Raw genomic sequence first — 22,268 nt, 5'->3', positions numbered from 1 at the left:
AGGTGGTGATGTGGCTCAGCTGCAGTGATGGGGAGACCCAGCTCCCCACGTTTGATAGGGTTTGCTGGTATGATGGTGACCCTCCTTGCTCTTCTTGGGCACTGGCTGGCATGATGGATGTTCTTTTGAAGTAGGTGGTGACCTCAGGCAATAGCAGAGATAGGTCAAAAATGTCTGCAAAATCTCAAGCCAGTTGATCCATGCAGGTTTTAAGGACACAGCGAGACACACCACCTGGGCCAGTCGATTTCTGAGGATTCATCCTCCTCAAGCCTCTTTTCACGTCAGCCTCAAAAATAGCAAGCACAAATCTGCGGAGACTGAGGGTGGATCACGGGATTTCATTTTGAATCATGCAGAGAAACCTCGAGTTGTCTGGAAATCACATTATAAGAGGTGATGCATGCAAGCCTTGCACAGCTGCTGAGTGCTCATCTCCGATTCCAACTTCATCCAGAATTACCTTTTTATATTACTAATGGGTTTCTGGAGGTGGTACCTGGTCGTTCAGTACATCTCTGAATTGCCTGGTCTGAACACCCCATATCTGGTCTTCAACAGGCTGCAGATCTCCAGGTTGAATAGATGGCTTCTGATTAGGATGTGTCATGAATAATCATTAACTAAGCAGATAAAGAATTGCTGGATGAACTTGTTGGTTCAGACGGCATTGATGGATAGAAATTGTCAGTTTTGAGTCTGAACCCTTAATTAAAAAGATAAAAAGGTAAAATTACTTATGTAAAAGGTAAAGAAGGTGGTGAGACACCCACAGGTGATCGGACTGGCATTAAAAGTGAAGAGACAATAGGGTGAAGAATGATTAAGAAAGATGGTGCGGGGGGGAGGGGGGAAGAAAATTTATATAGAGAGAAAAAGAAGTTGAGCATAGAAGGAGTTGATGAAGGGATGGAAATCAAATGCAGGTGGGGGTCAACTAAAATTTTTAAAAACTCAATGTTTATGCCATTAAAATTTCAAGTTGTCCAGAAGGACATGATGAGTTGTTCCTCAAGTTTACATTCAACCTCACCCTGACAACGGAGGAGGCTTGTAACAGACATGTCATATCAGAAATGGTTGGGAGAGTTAAAATGGTTGGCTACAGGAAGCTCAAGTTTCAAGCCACAAACAAGTTCTCCAGCAATTCTGTCTGCTCAATTTTCCAGTATCTGTAGCCTTTGTTTCTCTAATAATTACTGAAAGATCTATTTGCATGTAAAATTACATGCAATTTTCATACTGTACTGCCAATTAATACATCAAAAAATTCTTTATTTTAATTGTCAGTGCATTGTTGGACTCCCGAAATAAAATAATGGAAGTTGGAAAAATCATGGAAGCAGATTTACAATTCATTCATCTGCTACATGGTGCTTTCACTGAATAGGAAAAAAACTCCTATTAACTTGAGAAATATAAAGCCTATTACATCTGTGTGATTGCTCCCAACAGCAAAAATTAGTTTTCACAATGTTCTGGAAGAGAAGTTTGGAAATACAATCTACACATCTACAGGCTAATTATTGCTGAGTATCAACAGTGTATGTTCAAGTATTCAATCTACAAACTCTACAAATTAGTTATCACTGCAACAAAATTATAAAGTTGAAGTATTATATAAAATTTTACGTAACTATTTTCTGTGTATATCAAGTTCTGCAAAGTTCAATCATCCAGCAGAGAGGGCTCCAATCTTCTGTTTCTAATATAGAAATAATTCTATCTCAATGTGCACAATTAAAAGCTAAAATTGAAATGGGTGTAAACGGCAAAATCAATGCCGTTTACTGAAACATCGATAATTTTGCAGGTAATTACTTTAAGTGGTGAGAAAGCTTCATTTGGCATACACCTTTAAAAGTGTTAAAGTACAAATTTAATAATCAATTTCACAGATTACACAATGTGTTAGGCCTAATTAAAGGGGATGATGAAATGGTCTATAGGGATGAGGTTCAGCATCTGGCCTTCTGGTGACAACTTGACACTCAACATTCAGAAGACCAAGGAGATAATTGTGGACCTCAAGTGAGCCAGAAGCCACACTCATGTCCTGATTTACATGAATGGAGTGGTGGTGGAGCATTTACCGAGCTTTAAATTCCTTGGTGTCCATCACTGAAGATCTCACTTGGTCCTTGAATTCTTCAATTCTGATTAAAAAGGCACAACAAGTCATTATTTTTTGAGAAGCATGAGGAAGATCCACCTCTGTCCCGGGATAGTGTTGGATTTCTATAGATGCACTATTGAGAGTATGCATATGGTACTTCGGTGTGATATGGGAACTGTATTACACAAGACCACAAGCCATTCACGCAGGTAGTGAAAACTGCCCTACAGATTATTAGAATCCAATTGCATACCATCTAAAACATCTATAAGGAATGATGTCTAGGCAGGGTGAGAAATATTATCAAACATGCAACAAACCCAAATCACGAACTATTCACTCTTCTCCCATCGGGCAGACACTACAGGAGCCTTCGATCGCGCACCAGTAGGCTCACTTTGAGTTTTTTTACAAAGCTGTGATTACATTGCACACTGACTCATGGCGCTGAGTGGTACTGCCCTCGTATTGTAAAAAAGTTTGTTGTAGAATCGCGTTGTTGTCGGTTTAAATTGGATAAGTTTTACTGTAATGTATATGACACTTTTTTTTAAACTTTGGTCGATGCTGATTATATTTAATTGGCTGGTTTACTGGAACAATGATAATAAAGTGAATCATCATCAGGTTACAGAAATTTGCCCTTGCAGTATTCACAAATCACTACCCAAAAATTTGAGATACAGAACACAATTTACTCTCATGGAAATTGTACGAATAAAAAGTAAATAAATACTGTTTTTTTTGCTCAACTCTCATTTCTTGACTCATACACAGGTGACAATACCACGATATGGAAAATTGTGATACAGCCAGTTTGCAACTCCCAACCAAATGGAACATGGGGCTACACTTGCATTAAAAAACAAACAAGTTAGAGAAATTCATTCTGATAGTGACAATTATTTTTGTTTCTTATGATAGGAGCAAGTTAACTCCATAGGGAACAAATAATAAGCGAAGAAGCAGCATTATATTTTATTAATAAATTTGTTTCATAATTACTAAGGCTAATAAATATGTTAAATGATGCAAATAGTTGTTATCCTTTGACATTACTGAATTCAACTTATCTCAGAAGCACTAAAAGGTTGCAACCTCAAGCCTCATTACAGATTGCAAATGAGCTTGTGCCACAACTAGCATTATTCACTCATCCATGAGCTTCTGATTTGTGGGCTGTTCCAGGTGACAAGCACAGAGACAGACATCCAGAGTTTATGGAAGATCATCAACTTCGTGAAAGGTGCCCTTTGGTCTGTCCGAAACGTAGTGGTCTTCGAGCACACAAATGTCAGTGAGGGAATGCTGCTGACTGGCACATTCCTGGCTTCAGGAGTACTTCCTGAGGAATGCACTGAGGCTTGGCATCATCAATGTGAGAACTTTGTGGGGAAGGACCACAGTCTCAAGTCCTTCCAGTACCAGTTATTAAGTGGTTGATACTGGAGGGGAAGCCCTTAAACAACAAGCAGGGACTTGTAACTCAGTTTCAGGTCGCCAGTCTTTCTAGTTTCTGCCACATTTGTTGTTGGGTGCTTCTGGTATCCTTTCCAGCTCAATTACATCCTTGCTATAATTCAGCCACCATAGCAGAATACAATATCCAAATGTGGTCTCACCCATATCTTTTACAGATGTAATGTTACATGCCAACTCGTGTACTCAACACACTGGTCGAAAGCAAGCAAGGCAAAGAACCCCCAATGGCTCTCTGTTTCTCCACACTCTCCTGGACCCTACTATTTACTGCACAAGTTGTGCCCTGGTTTGACTTACCAAAATACAATTTCACATTTGTCCAAATTAGGATCCATCTGCCATTCCTTGGCCCACTTCCCTAGTTGATCATGCTGTTATCAGACAAACACTGAGCACTGTAGAACCAATTTTGGAGTCATCTACAAACTTATCCAAATTGTGAATATAGATGACAAACAACATTAGACCCTGCACAGATCCCTGCAATATACCACTGTCCACAGTCTTCCAATCAGAAAATAAATGACAAATGTAAACAGAGAGAAACAGTCACAAAATTGAAAATACAAACTGGAGAAGCAAAACCCTGCACGTTCTGGAAATCTGAAATAAAACCAATTACTAAAATATTTAGCAGATCAAGCAACATTTTTGAAGAGAAAAACAGAATTAATATTTTAGGTTGATGACCCTTCATCAGACCAGGAAGCCAAATTATCAGAGATAATTGATGTCAATGCCAAATCCTGAAGTCATCATGTTTGTCTAGTTTCAAGACCTTCAATATAATGACATAGGAATCCATAGTAAGTCATCTCTGTTCAAATGGCATTTAGAGTTAAAGGGGTTGACAACTGAAGCACTGCAATCCCCTTGCAAACAAAAATGGAGGTATTCAGCAAAGAAGTCACCTAATTTGCATTGGATTCTCTCTTAAGGACCACCAGCATGTGCAAACGCAAGCAGGGACTAGGTACAGTTGCTTAACCATTCATTATATTTTGGTTCTTGAAATGGGTTAATGCACAAGTTGGAATATTATTTTTTTTAAATGAAAATTATCATAGTTTTTACCCTCACTAATTTTCAATAGTTTATAAGTAGATATTATGGGAAAACAAGGAGATCTAACTCGGATTACTGAACTTCAATTTTTAAAAAAGTAAATCCTATATTAAATCAGGTACCCACCTTCTTGAATGATGTACATCAAATAAGGTATCATCTTCTTCATCATCTTCCTGATCTAATGGCCTCATTTCCATGTTTTCGAGATTTGTTTTCAATATACCATACTTTCGGTTTTTTCTATTAATTTTTCTCATCCTAGATTGAAATTGGAAATTGTTACAATACTGTACTTGATAAAACTCACGAATACTATAATAAAACTGCATCTACTGTGCAGATATTCTGCTAGCTTTGAGAATATTCTACATTATAGAATGTTTATCAACAATGAGAAATTTTACAAAATTTATTTGGTAGGTAAATAATTCAGACAAGAAACACAAACGAAAAAAATAATGAAAACAGTCTCCTTTAAATTTAAGTACCCACAGCTCAAGGTGGCCTGAGTTACAAAAGCATTGTATATAAAGGAGTGAATGTTCTTTGCCTGCAAGATACTTTGGTTCTTACTAAAAGCATTGCTCACAGTGATGTATAAAACACAAAATACCTGAAATACGATAGTTTCAAATCAGTCAGTGGGAAAGATCTCTAAATTCTGCAGATCATTTCAGAATCTGGCACTCTTGGTTCAACATGACCAACACTTCAACTGAAAAGTATATTCAGATGTGTATTTCAATGCCCATCACCAAAAATAACATGGTAGCACCACCCTAAGGTGTGAGGAGTAAAGCAGCAACAATATTGAGAATGTCAATGTGATGGAATTTTTGTGATAGAAAATGACTCCTACTCTGCTTTCATCTTCATCAATATAAACAGATCCGAACTTCCATGAGTGTAAATAGGCATCCTATTAAATTTGTGGAGATGAATTCTACAAAAGTACCTTACATTTCATTGCATGGAATTACCAACCTCCGATTGGATGGATACAACAGCTCAAAACCAACTAAATGCAAAATAGCACCTTCCTCATGGCCATGTCAATCCCTCTCTTTAATTACCTCATATGCTGATCTTTCTATTAACATTTCAGATTCAGATTTATTGTCAGAGTACATGCATAACATCACATACAACCCCGAGATTATTTTTCCTGCAGGCAAGGCAGATTTACCACTATTGGCAGTGCAAGAAAAACTGTACAAAACATGTACTGGAAAAACAACCAACTGAAAAACCTCACAAAGATTAGTGTATACAGAGCCGTTGTCATACCCACACTCCTGTTCGGCTCCGAATCATGGGTCCTCTACCGGCACCACCTACGGCTCCTAGAACGCTTCCACCAGCGTTGTCTCCGCTCCATCCACAACATCCATTGGAGCGCTTTCATCCCTAACGTCGAAGTACTCGAGATGGCAGAGGTCGACAGCATCGAGTCCACGCTGCTGAAGATCCAGCTGCGCTGGATGGGTCACGTCTCCAGAATGGAGGACCATCGCCTTCCCAAGATCGTGTTATATGGCGAGCTCTCCACTGGCCACCGTGACAGAGGTGCACCAAAGAAAAGGTACAAGGACTGCCTAAAGAAATCTCTTGGTGCCTGCCGCATTGACCACCGCCAGTGGGCTGATAACGCCTCAAACCGTGCATCTTGGCGCCTCACAGTTTGGCGGGCAGGAACCTCCTTTGAAGAAGACCGCAGAGCCCACCTCACTGACAAAAGGCAAAGGAGGAAAAACCCAAAACCCAACCCACCAATTTTCCCCTGCAACCGCTGCAACCGTGTCTGCCTGTCCCGCATCGGACTTGTCAGCCACAAACGAGCCTGCAGCTGACGTGGACTTTTTATCCCCTCCATAAATCTTCATCCGCGAAGCCAAGCCAAAGAAGAAAACTAATAAGGAACTGCAAACAGATAATGAAATGTAAACAAACTGTACAATACAGGTAGAATAAAAATAATTAATAAAGTTCAAAAGCAAACATTGATTGAATTTGTTGCTGAGGTGTCTGATGGTGGAGGGGTAGCACCTGTTCCTGAACCTGCTGGTGGGAGTCTTGTGGCACCTACACTTCTTGTTTCAGTAGATAATAAATCCATAAAATACACTGAATAAAAATGAATTTGTTATCATTGATTACTTGGATGCAGGTGTGATTTCATACACTTGCTCCTCCAAACCTGATGCACTCCACTATTTTTGATACATTGATGTTATTCATTTATTCACCAACCTTCAGCACATAATCTAAAGAAGTTGTTCTGTTAAAATTCTTTCCAAATGTTCAGCTCACTTGAATGAACATTAAGGAGACCAGGTTGAATGAGGAAAGTCAGCAATATTATTAAAATTCAACCTGACAAAACAATTTGTTCCTTTGAATCTTAAAAATTGGATTTAACTCATTAAAATAGCAACATCCTTCAATTATGCTTCTATTTCCTTTATAATGAGAACATTTAAATCCTATCATAGGTTTGTCTAATAGTTGGCCATGGATTATTGATATCATAAAATAATTCTGAAGTTTGTTTCACTGCAATTAACAGATGAGAGAAGAATGCCTGAATTGAACTGCTAAACCCTTTAAATCGATAAATTATATCAGCGAGGTTGAAAATGCATGCTGCCACTTGGATCTATGTGGCAGCAGTTTAAAAATTGGCCTGCTCACCTGACTTTACATTAGACGGCTTTTAATGGATTCAATAAAAGTGCTGTGTGCAGAATGGCTGCCAAATTTATGACTACAGCAACTGTATTTTCTGAAATAATTATTCAACAGTGGAACATCTTATGATTTCCCAAGATTATAAAAGATACTATGTGAATTCAACTATGTCTCCCTAATTTTTTTTTAAATTTTTTATTTTTCACACCATAAATCATATTAACCATGATACACACTTTTTCCTTTTCACACATATACAGTGCCATTTTCTCCCCCCCCCTCCTCCCATCCCACCATCCCTACCTCCCCCCTCCCGTCCATTTAAAGTACAAGATCTAGGATACATTAAACCAGTCAAACAATGTTGTCATTCAATAAAAATACACAAGAAATTCCACCGAGTCCATTCTTTTCATTTCCTTCTCCTTCCGTTAACTTAGGTAGCGATTGTCCCCGGTAGGTTTTCGCTATTGTGTTTCATGTAAGACTCCCATATTTGTTCAAATATTTCAATATTATTTCTTAAACTATATGTTATTTTTTCTAATGGAATACATTTATTCATTTCTATATACCATTGTTGTATTTTCAAATTATCTTCCAATTTCCAGGTTGACATAATACATTTTTTTGTTATGGCTAGAGCTATCTTAACAAATCTTTTTTGTGCATCCTCCAAATCATGTCTCCCTAATTAAGGGATTCTGAGCCTCAAGCATTATTTCAATGCTGGTATAGGAACATTGACCAAAGATATGATATCCCCAAAACCAGATTAGCAAGTAACCAAGTGCATCGAAAGCTCTGTACCTTCAAATATGGTACCATCACATGAGGATGCTGTGACCCATGCCAAAATTAGAACTTTTTAGAGCAAATTGTGTTCCTGCAAGCAGTCCTACATTTTTGAGTCAGTTTGGTTCCTGGTTAAAAATGCCTGTCTATAATCAAAGTACCTGTTTGGCTGTACAAAGAAAGAGCATGTACCCAAGTAAAGATCTGGACCCACTGCATTTCACCTATTGTCACAATTGCTCCACAGCAAATGGCTCTCCACTCAGTTCTGGATCACCTCAAAAATGGCAATTCAAACATATGACTGCTCTTTATAGACTACAACTCGGCCTTCAATACCATTATTCCTTCAGTGCTGGTCCAGAAGTTACAAACTCTAGGTCTCTAAATCCTCCCTCTGCAACTGGATCATTGATTTTATTATTGAAGACAAATTGGAAACAACACGTCCTCCTCCTCCCTGATCATCAACAGAGACGCACCCCAAGGACTGGGAATTTGATAGGGGAACAGATGGGAAGTCATGTGAACAAGATCACAACTCGCAGATGGTGCCAGGATCAGGTGCCAGGATCAGGGACGTCTCAGAGCGAGTCTAGAGCATCCTCAAGCAAGAGGGTGAGCAGCCAGATGGTGTGGTGCATGTTGGTATAAATGACATAGATAAGAAAAGGGATGAGTTTCCGAAGAGGGAATATAGGAAGTTAGGAAGGAAGCTTGAAAGCAGGACCTCAAGGGTGGTAACCTCTGGATGACTGCCTGTGCCATGCAACTGTGAGGGCAGGAATAGGAAGTTATAGCAGATGAATGCGTGGCTTAAGACTTGGTGCTGGGACAAGGCTTCAGATTCTTGAATCACTGAGAGGTCTTCTGGGGAAGATACAAACCATACAAAAAAGATGCGTTGCACCCGAACAGAAGGGGGACTAACAACCTGGCAGGTAGGATTACTGGAGCTGGTGAAGAAGGTTAAAACTTTTGGTGGTGGGGGTTGGGAACAAGAATGAGAGGACAGTGAAGACACACAAATAGTGAGTGAGTCTGTGACGAAGGATAAGCAGTCAACAGGGCAAAATTGCAATTTAATTTGGGGTACTTTGGAAATAAAATTGAAAAGGGTGATGAATAAATTTCCACTGTACAAGAAATCAGGGTAAAATTCTAGTAGTGCAGCTAGAAGTTGGCAAGTATGACATTGTGATCATGACTGGGTCGTGGCTGAAAGAAGACCACAGCTAGGAACTAAATATCCGTCCACATTCAATGTATCATAAGGACGGGAATGTAGGCAGAAGGGATGGGGTTGTTCTGCTGGTTAAAATTGAATAAAATCTTTAGAGAGAGGTGACAGTGGATCAGAAGATAACGAATCCCTGTAGGTAGAATTAAGAAACTGTAAGAGGAAAAAGACCTTGATGGGAGTTGTTTCCAGGCCTCCTTCAGTAGCCAGGATGTAGCTTGTAAACTACAGAGGGAGATAGAGAATGCATGCAAAAATGGCAATATTACAATAGTCGTGGGAGATTTCATATGCAGGTTGATTGGTTGGTGCTGGCTCTCAAGAGAAGGAATTCATCGAATGCCCTCAGGATAGGTTCTTGGAATCGCTTGTGGCTGAGCCAAAAAGAGAAATGGCAATTCTGAATTGGGTATTATGTATTGAACCAGAGTTGATAATGGAGCTGAAAGCAAGGGAACCTTAGGAGGCAGTGATCATAATCTGAAGGAAATTCATCCTGCAGTTTGAGAGGGAGAAATTAAAATCAGATGTGTCAGTATACCAGTGGAATAAAAGGGACTACAGAGGTATGAGAGAGTTGAGTGGAAAGGCACCCTCCCAGAGAGGATGGCAGAACAGCAATGGTTGGAGATTCTGCAAGAAATATAGTGCAGAGCAAGTAAAGTTCAGTTTTATTGGCAGAGTACACATATGACATCACATATAATCCTGAGGTCGTTTTTATGAGGGCCGAGCATAATTTCAACTTATCAGAAATGCAAATTGTACTCAAAAAAGGTACAAATACAAAAGAGATAAATGTAAACAAAATTACTGTGCAAATGCAGAAACAAATATTCAATAATAAACATGCAAAATATCTCCTTAAATTAATTTCTGAATGAGTGTTGTTTAGATGTTTGATGGTGGAGACATAGCAACTATTTCTGAATCTGGGGGTATGACGCTTGTGGCTCTATACCTCTTATGTGCTGGGAGCAGTGAGAAGAGAGCATGACCTGGATGGTGAATATTTTAAAAAAAGAAACATTTGAATGGAAAAATTACCCAACTGTGGCAGACAAGAGAAGTCAAAGCCAAAGCAAAAGGAACTCAGAAATAATGGGAAAATAGAGGACTGGGAGGATTTTAAAATCTTACAGAAGGTAACTAAGAAAGGCTTTAGGAAAGAAAATATGTATTTTGAAAGGAAGCTAGCAAATAATAAAAAAAATGTTGATATCATTTTTGATAAGTATATCAAGGGCTTAAAAAAGAGGTGAGAGTAGTTTATAGGACAGATAGAAAAGGAGACTGGAGAAATTATAATGGGAGACAAGGAAATGGGCAGGAGAACTGAATCAGTATTTTGCATTAGTTTTTACAGTTGAAGACATTAGCAGTATAATTGTCTTTCAACGGTGCTTGGGAAGGTGAATGGTCTTAGGGTAGATAATCTCCCAGACCAGATGGATTGTACTCTTGGGTTCTGAAAGAAGTAGCTGTAGAGATTGTGGACACATTTGTAATGATCATCCAAGAATTCAGATTCAGACATGGCTCCAGAGGACTGGAAAATAGCAAATTAAAAAGGGATGGAGGAAGCAGAAAAGAAATTATATTTTTTTTAGACAGAAATCCCGCAATATTGCTGCATGATGGATTATATCATATTTTATATTATGTATAGATATGTTTTTGGAAGAGTTAGATTGGGGGTTTTAGTGTAGGTCACAAACAAACACAAACACTTCACAAAACATATCTCACGTAAAATGCAAACACTCTGCTCAAACCAGACCAGTAAGACAATGGAAACTGTTTTGTGGAAGGACTTCAAAAGTAGGTGTTAATTGGACATGCTATAGAGTAATGGACTATTCACTCTGCCTGGATGCTGTTTGTTGTTCTAAGGTCATGTGGTTTTGCAAGCAAAGAGAAAAAGAGGAGACCAAACAGGCTTTCTCTAAGAGAGAGAACTGGTTTCTGCAGAGATGGCAAGCTGGCAGTTTGTTGAAACCCATTTTGAAGATGAGTTGTGAGTTTTGAATTTAGCCTGTTGAAAACCCTTGTGATCCATACAAGAGGAAATGGCTGGCTAGAGTGTTTCACCTGAAATAAGGGAAACAAAAGGAACTCTGTGGTGACCTGCAGAAGAAGAGGTTATCATTTGGAAAATCCTGATGGGGCAAGTTTCTTCGGGAAGACAATGAAGTGGCTGATTGGAGGGAATCAGTTTGCGTGTGTCCAACGAGCAACAAAACTCTCTCTGAAACCAACAAGAACCTTTAAGCACCAAAGCTTGGTGAAAATTCATAAATGTTAAATTCTGTGCACAGTACAAGAATTGTCTGATACTGGTGATCTCTGAGGAGTGAGAAGTGAGATTGGATTGTGAATCAAATAACTTTTCTGAACTTGTACATATTACATACATGTGCACTTAGAATTAGAAAGGGGTTAAGTTAATAATAATAAGTTAAAGTTTGATCCTGTTTTCATGTTTAAAGAAAATTAAAAGTAACTTTTATTTAAGTAATAATTTTTCTTGGTGAATTTCTATGGCTGATGGGTTTTGGTGTCCTCTGGGCACGTAACACAAGGAAAACCCTGCATGAATCTGACTTTGGTCATTTACACTGAACTAAACAAAACTGACATAATGCCAGGCCAGTGCATCTTTTTACATAGCAAGCAGGTATTCTGGGACCAAAAGAGGTGGGACGTGTAACCAAAAGTGTCAGTGTCTAGGTCACGGACAATATACTGTATTTGATGGCATGTTAGACCCTCTTTTTTTCCCCCAAAAAAAATATTTCTCATGGAAGGGGAGTCTAGGACAGAAGAGAACTTCAGAATTGAGGACTGCCCGTTTAAAAGAAAGATGCAGAGGTGTTTCTTTAGCTAGAGAGTGGCAAACCTCTGGAATTTGCTACCACGGGTGGCTGTGGTGGTCAAGATATTGAGTGTATTCATGGTAGAAATTGATAAGTATCTGAATAGTTAAGGTATCAAAGGTCATGGGGAGAAGGCAGTGGGGCTGAATGGGAGAATGGATCAGTTCATGATAGAATATCAAAGCAGACTTGAGAAGTAACAAATCCTCACCATCTCCAAAAGCCTGAACATGTATTAAAGGCTCAGTGAATGCAGGACGGTGAAATCAATGACTGCAAGATGAGGCTGAGTTAGGAGTGATATTTTGAGAGCAGACATGGTAAACCAAATGGTCTCCTTCCATGCAGTAATTCTTCTGTAAATACCTGATAAATCTCAAAATCTTGCAATAACAGAGACTTTATCCCCATCAAGATAACATTTTCAAAAACAAATCTTTTCACAACTCAAACATACCCTACAGCCCAAAAGGTATTTTGTCCTGTAATCAACTTAATAAAAGGAGGAAATGCAGCAAGCAAATGTTCAAGTAAATTATTTTTGTTGGCATTGGCTGAAGGGCAAATGTGGACATGAATTAAGATGTTAATAATGTTTAATAAACTCTAAGATATATTGTGAATAAAATGGGTGGGTAAAGCTGGTAAGGTAGCATATATTGCCTTTTCCCCATCTGCATGAAGAATCAAGCATAGTGCATCTAGTCTTAAACTATCTTGTTGTCTTGCTCTCTATTCTTTTTTCTATCTTTCTTACTACTTTCTCAAGGGGAGGGGAGGTATAGTTAATTATAGTTAAACATGCAACAGCTATTAATGGATAGATATTACTGTTATTTTTCAGAAACTTAATTTTTGACCTGAAAATTTGTAATCAAATTTGTAAACAGCCAAATTCTTATTGAAAGACGTGAATGAACCAGTTAAGTTTTGATGATCATCAGCAAGTCATTTTTCTACATTTCATTCCATGTCAAATTTTGATTATGAATAGCCATTTTGGTTGATACACTAGAATGGAAGTAAAGTAAAACTAATTTTTTTTCGGTTTACTAAAAATTAAAAAAAAACTCCATCCAATGTGAGAACAAATATGATCAAACTTTGACTACAAAACATGACAGAAATGCATATTCTGAAATTATGATTTTGATTTAATTTCACTAATTCAATTATTCAATTTATTTGTATTCCATTTTGTTTTAATCTCTCGCAAATTTTTGCCCAATATCAGACATGTTAATCCTGTTCCCTATTATTCTTTAAGAAATTTTGCAACAGAAATAGCAAGCTTGCAACTTCAAAATTGGACAGATTTACTATTGATTCAAAGATATGGCAGCACTACAACTCCCAGAAGGCATCAAACCGGCTATGTGATGTCAGTGCGTGATGACGTCAAGGCATGTCGGGTGCGTGATTCTAGCTTTTAAAAGGTTGTGCACGTTCTGAACAATAAATCACTGATTCACGGAAGAAATGCCTTGTGTGGTTATTTCATCGTGTCCACTGCGATTCCAGTGGCAACAATGGATGACCCCAACGAGTCCAAAAATGTATTTTTAGACAGACATGGACTCTGCAGCTGTCGTGTGAAGCTGCCACCTTTCTGGACAGCTGAGCCTGAACTGTGGTTCCAACAGGCTGAAGCACAATTTCACCTTTGCAAAGTCGACTTGTTATTACCATCTCAACAGTGCCCTGGACCAGGCTGTCCCTAAGAGGGTTGGTGACTTCCTACGGGATCCACCAAGTATGACACTTTAAAAGCACTTTTATTGCGTGTATGTGGTATGTTCCATAGGGAAAGAACAGCCAATCAACTACAGCTCAATGAGCTGTGAGACTGCGCCCCTTTGGAACTAATGGATGAAGTGCTGTTCCTGGCATCTGGTGAAAGTTCCAATCTGTTATTAGAGCAGTTCTTTTTAGATCGAATACCAGATGATATTAGGCTCTTGTTATCCAAGTGTTCATTCGAAGACCCAAGAGCTGTAGCAGCAGAGGCAGACGTTCTATGTTTGGCTAAAAAGGATAACAAGGAAAATCAAGTCTGTGCAACAAACCCCTCCACTCTTGACCTCTTAATACAACACTCCCTACAATTAAACAATGCCCCATAAAGGCCAAGCAGCCTGTGGGGAGGTGTTTGGGAGTTAATGACCTCAAGTGCCATCCACCCTGCTCATTTCTAGGAAATGCTCAGGCCAACTGCAAGTAAGGGCTGCGGCGGTTGGCAAAAAACCTGCGAGCCTATTCTAAGTGTGGGACCAACTGTCCTAGCAAAAATTTCTGGTGGACACTAGTTCAGAAGTTAGTGCATTTCCTCCCATCGGATTTGACACAGACCATCCTACCCCAGACCTGCAACTACGAGCAGTTAACGGTTCCAACCTTCCAACCTTTGGCACCAGGAAGATGAATGTCAAGTTCGAGAATCATCTCTACACTTGGCCATTTATTAAAACAGCAGTATCCCAACCTATGCTGGGTGCAGATTTTCTTTGGGCTCATTCATTCCTTCTTGACTTAAAAGGGTGCCAGCTAATAGACAGAACTATTTTTCAGACCATTCCTCTGACAGACGCCTATCTCCCTCCCTGCTCTGTGCCTCCAAACATTTAATAGACCAGTGGATGAATTCTCCAAGATGTTGGAAGATTTCCCTGAAATTACTAGTATATAATTTTCAGCCTCCTCTGCAAAGCATGGTGTTACTCACCGCATTTATACTAAGAGCCCTCCTATTCATGCTGAAGTGCGTCGCTTGCCTCCAGAGAATCTGTGCTTCGCTAAGGACGAGTTTGCCAAGATGGAGGAACTAGGCATAATTCGTAGGTCCAACAGTCCCTGGGCACCTCCATTACATATGGTCCTGAAACACAATAGAGGTTCGTGACCTTGTGGAGATTACAGGTGGCTTAACGACACCACCATTCCGGATCGTTATCCGATACCTCATATTCAGGAATTCTTGGCTAATTTTCATGGAGTGAAGATCTTCTCCAAAACAGATGGTCAGTGGCTATCACCAAGTACAGGTGGAGCCAGAAGACATTCCAAAAACAGCAATAATTATCCCGTTTGGGTTGTCTGAATTTTTAAGAATGACATTTGGATTAAAGAAAGCTGCTCAATCCTTTCAACAGATGATGAATACTTTAGGACGTAGTATGACCAATGTTTCCATTTACCTTGCCATTTTAGTGGCCAGTGGGACCAAGGAGGAACATATGGAACATCTGCAGACACTTTTTAGCTGTCTTCAAGAATTTGGACTGACAATCAATCCAGATAAATGCATTATGGACAAGAAACGATTGACGTTTTGGGACATAGAATTACTCCAGAGGGCATGACCCTGCTATAATCCAAAATTTAGGCCATTACCAAATATTAAAAACCTGCTTTGTTAAAAGCCTAGAGAAATTTTTAGAAATGGTGAATTTTTATCGTTGGTTTCTTCTGGGAGCTGCTCAGATCATGAAGCCTCTTTTTGATTTACTATCTAGAAACACAAAAAAAACTATCCATTAGACTAAAGAGGGAAGCAACATCTTCTTGAAGACAAAAGATTTGCTGACTTATGCCACTATGCTCAGGTACTCAGTTTTAATGCAGCCATTGCCCTTTCTACAGACACTTCTAATATGGCCATAGGAGGTCCACTTCATCAATATGTCAATCGACAATGAAACCGTTAGCATTCTTCAGCCGGCATCTTAGTGAAGCAGAGAAGAAATACAGTGCTTTTGAAAAGGAGTTTTTGCCATTTACTTGTCTATTTGAATTTCCATTATTTTTTGAAGGGCAGAGATTTTACTATGTTCACCAACCACAAACCTTAAACATTTACGTTTTCCAAGGTCGCAGAGCCCTGGTCAACATGACAACAGCAATTATCATTCATTTCAGAATTTTCCACAAAAATACTACATATTTCCAGAAAAGAAAATATAGTAGTTGATGGACTGTCCCATTCTTCTCCATTCAAGGTTTCGTCTGTAGATCAAGGTATTGACTACACAGCTTTGGCCATGGCCCAAGAACATGACCAGGAGACAAATGCTTATTGGACTGCAATCATGAACCTGCAATTGAAGGATGTCCAGTTTGGAGTTAATGGCAACCTACATATCAACAGGACACTCACGCCCAGTAGTTCCGTCATCATGGAAACGTCGAGTATTCGACTCTGTCCATGGTCTCTCACATCCATCAATTAGATCGATTGTTCGTATGGTTTCTGACAGGTTCGTGTGGGACAGTCTTAAAAAAATGTTACACAAATGGCAAGGGCATGCATTGCCTGCCAGAATGCAAAAATTCAGCAATATACTAAGGCATCACTGCAGTCCTTCCTGGCAGTTACTTGCCGTTTTGCTCATGTCCATGTGGACATTATTAGTCCACTTCCTGTTTCAAGAAGATACCGTTAGCTTTTTACAATAATAGACAGGTTTATTCAAGGTCCTGAGGCCATGCCTATGGTAGATGCTACTACGGACACGTGCTCGGGCGTTCTTCTGTTCCTGGGTGTCTCGTTTTGGTTTACCGGTTACTTTGAATAGAGGACCACAATTTACTTCCTCTATGTGGATGCGTTTGTCTCACTTGCTCAGTACAACCATTCATCATACGAATGCCTATCATCCCCAGACAAATGGAATGGCGGAAAGACCTCATCGACATCTCAGGTTGGACTCAATGGCTCAGTTCGATGGTCCGAACTGGGCTGATGAGCTGCCCTGGATATTACTGAGTATTAGAACAACTCCAAAGGAGGACCTCTAAGCTTCCTCTGCTGAGATAGTGTACGGCACGCTGCTGGTGGTCCCAGGGGAATTCGTCTCCTACCATTTCAACTCCATCAATGATCCTAAGGAATTGTTGACCAGGCTAAATTGACCTCTATACAACCACCTTCGCATGGAGAACATTCTTCCTCAATGCCGAAAGACCTTAAAAACTGCAGTCTTCGTCTATAGCAGAACAGTTGGTCAACCATCCAGACACCTTACAAAGGACCTTACAAGATACTCAGACAAAATAGGTCGACCTGTCTTTTGGATATTGGAGGGAAGTCACAGTCTTTTTCTATTGACAGGTTTAAATCATCTTATGTGGATAAGTTTTCCCCACTGCAGCAGCCAACAGTCTGTTGCAGAGGTCAACCACCGAAAAGACAGACAAACCTTTCTGCCGGATCTGGGGAAGGGTGGGGGAGTCATGTAGTGGCGCTATGGTGGCACTACAACTCCCAGAAGGCATTGAACCGGCTATGTGATGTCAGTGGGTGATGACGTCAAGGCGTGTCGGGCACGTGATTTGGGATTTTAAAAGGTTACATGTGTTCTGAAAAGTAAATCCATTTGATTCACTGAAGAAATGCCTTGTATGGTTATTTCATCATGGCCACTGCGATTCCAGTGGCCACAAGATTGCATTGGGCCACTAGGTACAAATGAGTAACATATGATCAAGATCTGAAAAGAAATAAAACGTACACATACAAAAATATAAATGTGCACATTTGTTATACAAATACTATGCTGTGATCTCCATACTGAACATATTCAAATTAATTTTTTCCCCCCAGACAACAATCAACGTGGTGCACCTTGTCATTTGAACAGGTTTAATACACATTTTATTTTGTACACAAAACTGATGGCACAATAAAAACAGTATCTTGGATGTTAATGCTTCATAAGATTTTAAGAAATTAAGTGTATAGGTCAAATAAATTCAAGTACCTATAGATCAGTGGTTTTCAAACTTTTTATTTCCACTCATATACCACTTTAAGTAATCCCTTTGCCATTGGTGCTCTGTAATTAGTAAGGGATTACTTAAGGTGGTATGTGAATGGGAAGGGAGGGTTGAGAACCAACGCTCTAGAGCTAATTGTTACTAAAATATTTTGCTTGAGAAAAATTGTCATAGGCTCATTTTCTTTGGAGTTATAAAACCATGCACATAAGGAGTCAATTAGGTACGATTAAAATAGTGGTTTACAAACATTTTCTTTCCATTCACGTACCACCTTAAGTAATCCCATACTAAACCTATGGTTTACGAATTGTTCAAGGTGGTATGTGAGTAAAAAGAAAACGTTTGAAAACCACTGAAGTAAATGAATAATTTAATGTCAAATCAGTCCTAGATTTCAAAATATTTTAATTTAAAGCAAATTACATATGCAAACATTATGGTAACAGGCCATTTCAGCCTATAAGCAAATTACACATGCAAACAGTACGGTAACAGGCCATTTCAGCCTATAAGCGCTTGCCGCCCAATTACACCCGATTAATCTACAGCCCCCCCACCCCCCCCCGTACATTTCGAATGGTAGGAGGAAACCCATGCTGACACAGGGAGAACGTACAAACTCCTTACAGACAGAGTGGGATTCGAATCCCAGTCCCAATTGTTGGTGCCATAGAAAGACAATTTAAAAAAAAATCAAGATAAGAAAAAGCATTAAAGTGATTTTCTTTCTGATTTCCAACAATTTAATCTGAATGAATGAGAGCTAATTGTTACCATTCTAAGGAAGTCTGATTGATAAGAAATCTTTAAAAATTATCAATCTATTCAATATTTCAGAAACATCCATAATAAAACCAAAGTGCATAATGTTAGCCAGGACATTCATTGTTTAATTTTTTTAATTGTGTAATTGGATCATGGATTTTCCCACCTCCAGACCACAATCAGCGAAGATTGATAAGAATATCTTTCCCACAATCTCCATCAGTACTGGAGAACACTAAGGACCGTGTTCTTAGTCCCATGATGAATTCACTTTACACCTACGACTGTGTGGTCTACGATAAGAATACTATCTACAAATTTGCCAATGCAACGGTAGGAGGTTGTATGAAAAAAAAGGGGTGAGTCAACATACAGGATGGAGATTGAAAACTTGGCTGAATGGTGCACCAACAACAACCTTGCTCTCAATGTCACCAAAACCTAGGAGCTTATTTTTGACTTCAGAAAAGGAAATCCTGAGGTATATAATCCAGAGATCATCGGGGGATCAGAGGTAGAGAGTGTGAGAACATTTAAGTCGTTCAGAGTCACTATCTCAGAGGATCTTTCCTGGACCCAATACACCAATGCATCATGAAGAAAATACGTCATTGCCTCGACTTCCTCAGGAGTTTGCGGAGGTTTGGTATGACACCAGAAATCCTTGCAAATTTCTACAGAGGTGTGTGGAAAGAGTGCTGATTGGCTGCATCTGGGTCTGGTATGGGAACACCAATACCCTGAGCATAAAGCCCTCCAAAAGGTAGTGGACATAGCCCAGACATCACAGGCAAAACCATCCCCACTATTGAGTATCTACTGGGAACACTACAGACAGAGGGCAGCAGGAATCATCAAAAACCCACACCACCAAGCACACGCTATTCTCAGAAAAGAGGTAGGAGCTACAAGACTCAAACCACCACGTTCAAGAACATCAGCTACCATGCCACCATCAGAATCCTCAGCGACAAAGTAAATCAGAGACACATTTAAGGGCTCTTGTCCACAGTTTATTTACATTCATTGTCTGCATACATTTCTTCTATTTGTTTACATGTTTATGCTGTGTAGAGTTTATTTTTTTGTACTAACAATTAATGGTAATTCTGCTGCTCCTGCAGGAAAAAAGAATCTCAGGGTTGTATGTGATGTCATGAAGTACTCTGACAATAAATTGGAAATCTGAATTGTATGGAACTGGAGTCTTGATAATATATTTTGGTGAACAGTAGAAGAGTCAATCAGACAAGTGAGCAAGTATGGTCATTTGTAATTTATGACGTATCTCTTTCCACCATCAGCTGCTCTCTCTGTCGCAAAAAATAATCATCCTGTTGCACACGCGCACACAGCAAATGCATTTCTGAAAATTATTCCCAATTTTCCAGAACGCAGTCTGTACAAAAAGATTGTAACAGAAATTCCCGTTCTGAAATTTTACCTCTGCAACCATTAGACATTTTCACAGATCCCCTGCAGTCTAAACTGAACTGCAGATGATCTGCAAAAAACAGGCTAATGAAAAGGACATAAATATCACACTTCAGATATTCTGTCTAAATCTGTGGTGTGATATGGATATTGAGAGCTTTGGTCGTTCCTGTGTGAACGGCCACTCTCAGAAGGTAAGGAGACATTTCAGAACAGAAAAACACACAAGTTCTATGTAAAAAACATAAAAGGTTGAATGCAACTAAAGAGTTAAAAAAAAGTATTTGTTTTCCCCCAGGAGTAACTGAAACTGTAGACTTTTTAAAATGGCACAAAAAGCGAATGTAAAGATAGATAATCTCCACCTTTACATCGCTGTACCTACCTTTATAAGAATGCCGAATACTGGATGTGGACTCCGAATAGTCCCAGAGGTGGAGTGAGTTGCTTCACCTTGCTCCATAAAGGTTATGTCGCTGAAGGCGGCTGCTTATGGCCGGGATGATGATGTTTTGATGATGTTATCAGCCTGTGACCCATGAACAACCACCAGGGCTCCCCTGGTGATTGGTGCTGGAGTTAGGGCTCCCTCCTGCCAACTGGAAATGTCCTCTTCCCATTCCTCCACCACCCCTAGCTCCTTCACTGAGCTGGGCTGGGAGGAGGCAGACAAGGGTGTGGCGGAACCCAGTGGGATGAGCATCTTTTTGTTTTAAATGCGGGATCAATGGCCATCTTTGCGCAAAACAGTTCCAGCTGCGTGAGGGATTATAGGTAATGAAGACTGCCATTGCTTGCATATATGTTTGACTACTGCACCACTCATCCTGGCTCCCTCAGCTCTGTAGGACAGCTCCCAATGCATTCTCCATAAAAACCACGCTGGAGCAGCCTTATAGGCCTTCTCCATAAAAAGTAATTCTGCCTTTTTTTCATTCGATCAGTTGGCTGCAATGCGGCATTCAAAAAGGGCTTCTATGTAACAGCAGGACATCAATGTGGAGAGTAGCCCCAAGCACTCAGGAGTAACTTTGGAAACAATCATGGTTTCCTTTTATCAAGGGACACATAGTGAGTGTTAATTTACCCCATCAGGCAAGTCCCTGAAGCTTTGTTTGAGTTCACCATAAACCTTTCTCGGCTACAAGAATATCTGGCCTTCTAGAAGATTTACATTTGTATCTCTTCACTAACAGTGGAATTCTTTTTGCACTAATGACTGATGAGACTTGAAAACATTGGAAAGGTGTGAAATCCTTTATTGTGTTAGGATCTTCCTTGACAAGAAAGATGTGCCCTGCAAGAGAATTTCTCAAATCTTTTCCATGGGTCAAACCTCTTAATGTCTTGGTAAAGTACCCTGGGGCTCCCCTTCAGCAAAAGACTGAGTTACAGACAATGCAACATTGCTATGTACTGGATGCCCATAAGTATCACTGCAAACTGCATGCAAACATGAGGTTGATATTTACCAGGGAAGTGTTACACAAGAGAGTTTGGGATTTTGTCTTGCTTCTTTTAAACTGGGTTGATTAGATTTGTGTTTGGAGCTATAGTTTCCTTTGTGTTTATGTTTTTAGTTTTTTTAAAATATTTTATTTAAAAATTTTAAAACCACATCTTCATTTATTAAATGAATAAATTGAAAAAATGATATGTGAATAATGCAACCCTAATACCTCCCTCCCTACCTACCAACCCAACCTTACATAAGAAAAGAAAATAAGGAGAACGCTAAAAAAGGGAAAAAAATACATCTCATTACACATAATACTGGAGCTAAGGGTTATAGCGAGTTTTCAGAGTCCTTCAAATTTTCAAACCAATGCATTGTAAATATGGGCTCCATATTTTCAAAAATAAATAATATTTATTACATAAATTATGTTATTTTCTCGTGGAATACAAGATCACAATTCAGGATGCCATCTCTCAATTCCTAAATCTGTATTTGATTTCCAAGTAATGGCTATGTATTTTCTAGAAACTGCTACAGCTAATTGTAAAAATTCAATTTGATACATAGTTA

The 22,268-nt window shown here is 39.3% G+C and overlaps 1 protein-coding gene across 1 annotated transcript in view; it reads right to left on the bottom strand.

The window, feature by feature from the left end:
• Window positions 1-22,268, bottom strand: part of LOC138754278 (membrane protein FAM174A-like) — a 53,870-nt gene that overhangs the window by 14,472 nt on the left and 17,130 nt on the right. The window contains exon 3 of the mRNA XM_069918331.1: window positions 4,790-4,924. Within this exon, the coding sequence (XP_069774432.1) occupies window positions 4,790-4,924 (135 nt within the window). The remainder of the gene's footprint in view (window positions 1-4,789; window positions 4,925-22,268) is intronic.

Source organism: Narcine bancroftii, chromosome 1, assembly GCF_036971445.1.
Source record: "Narcine bancroftii isolate sNarBan1 chromosome 1, sNarBan1.hap1, whole genome shotgun sequence".
Taxonomy (NCBI): Eukaryota; Metazoa; Chordata; class Chondrichthyes; order Torpediniformes; family Narcinidae; genus Narcine; species Narcine bancroftii.
This window is presented reverse-complemented; position numbering and strand designations above follow the sequence as displayed.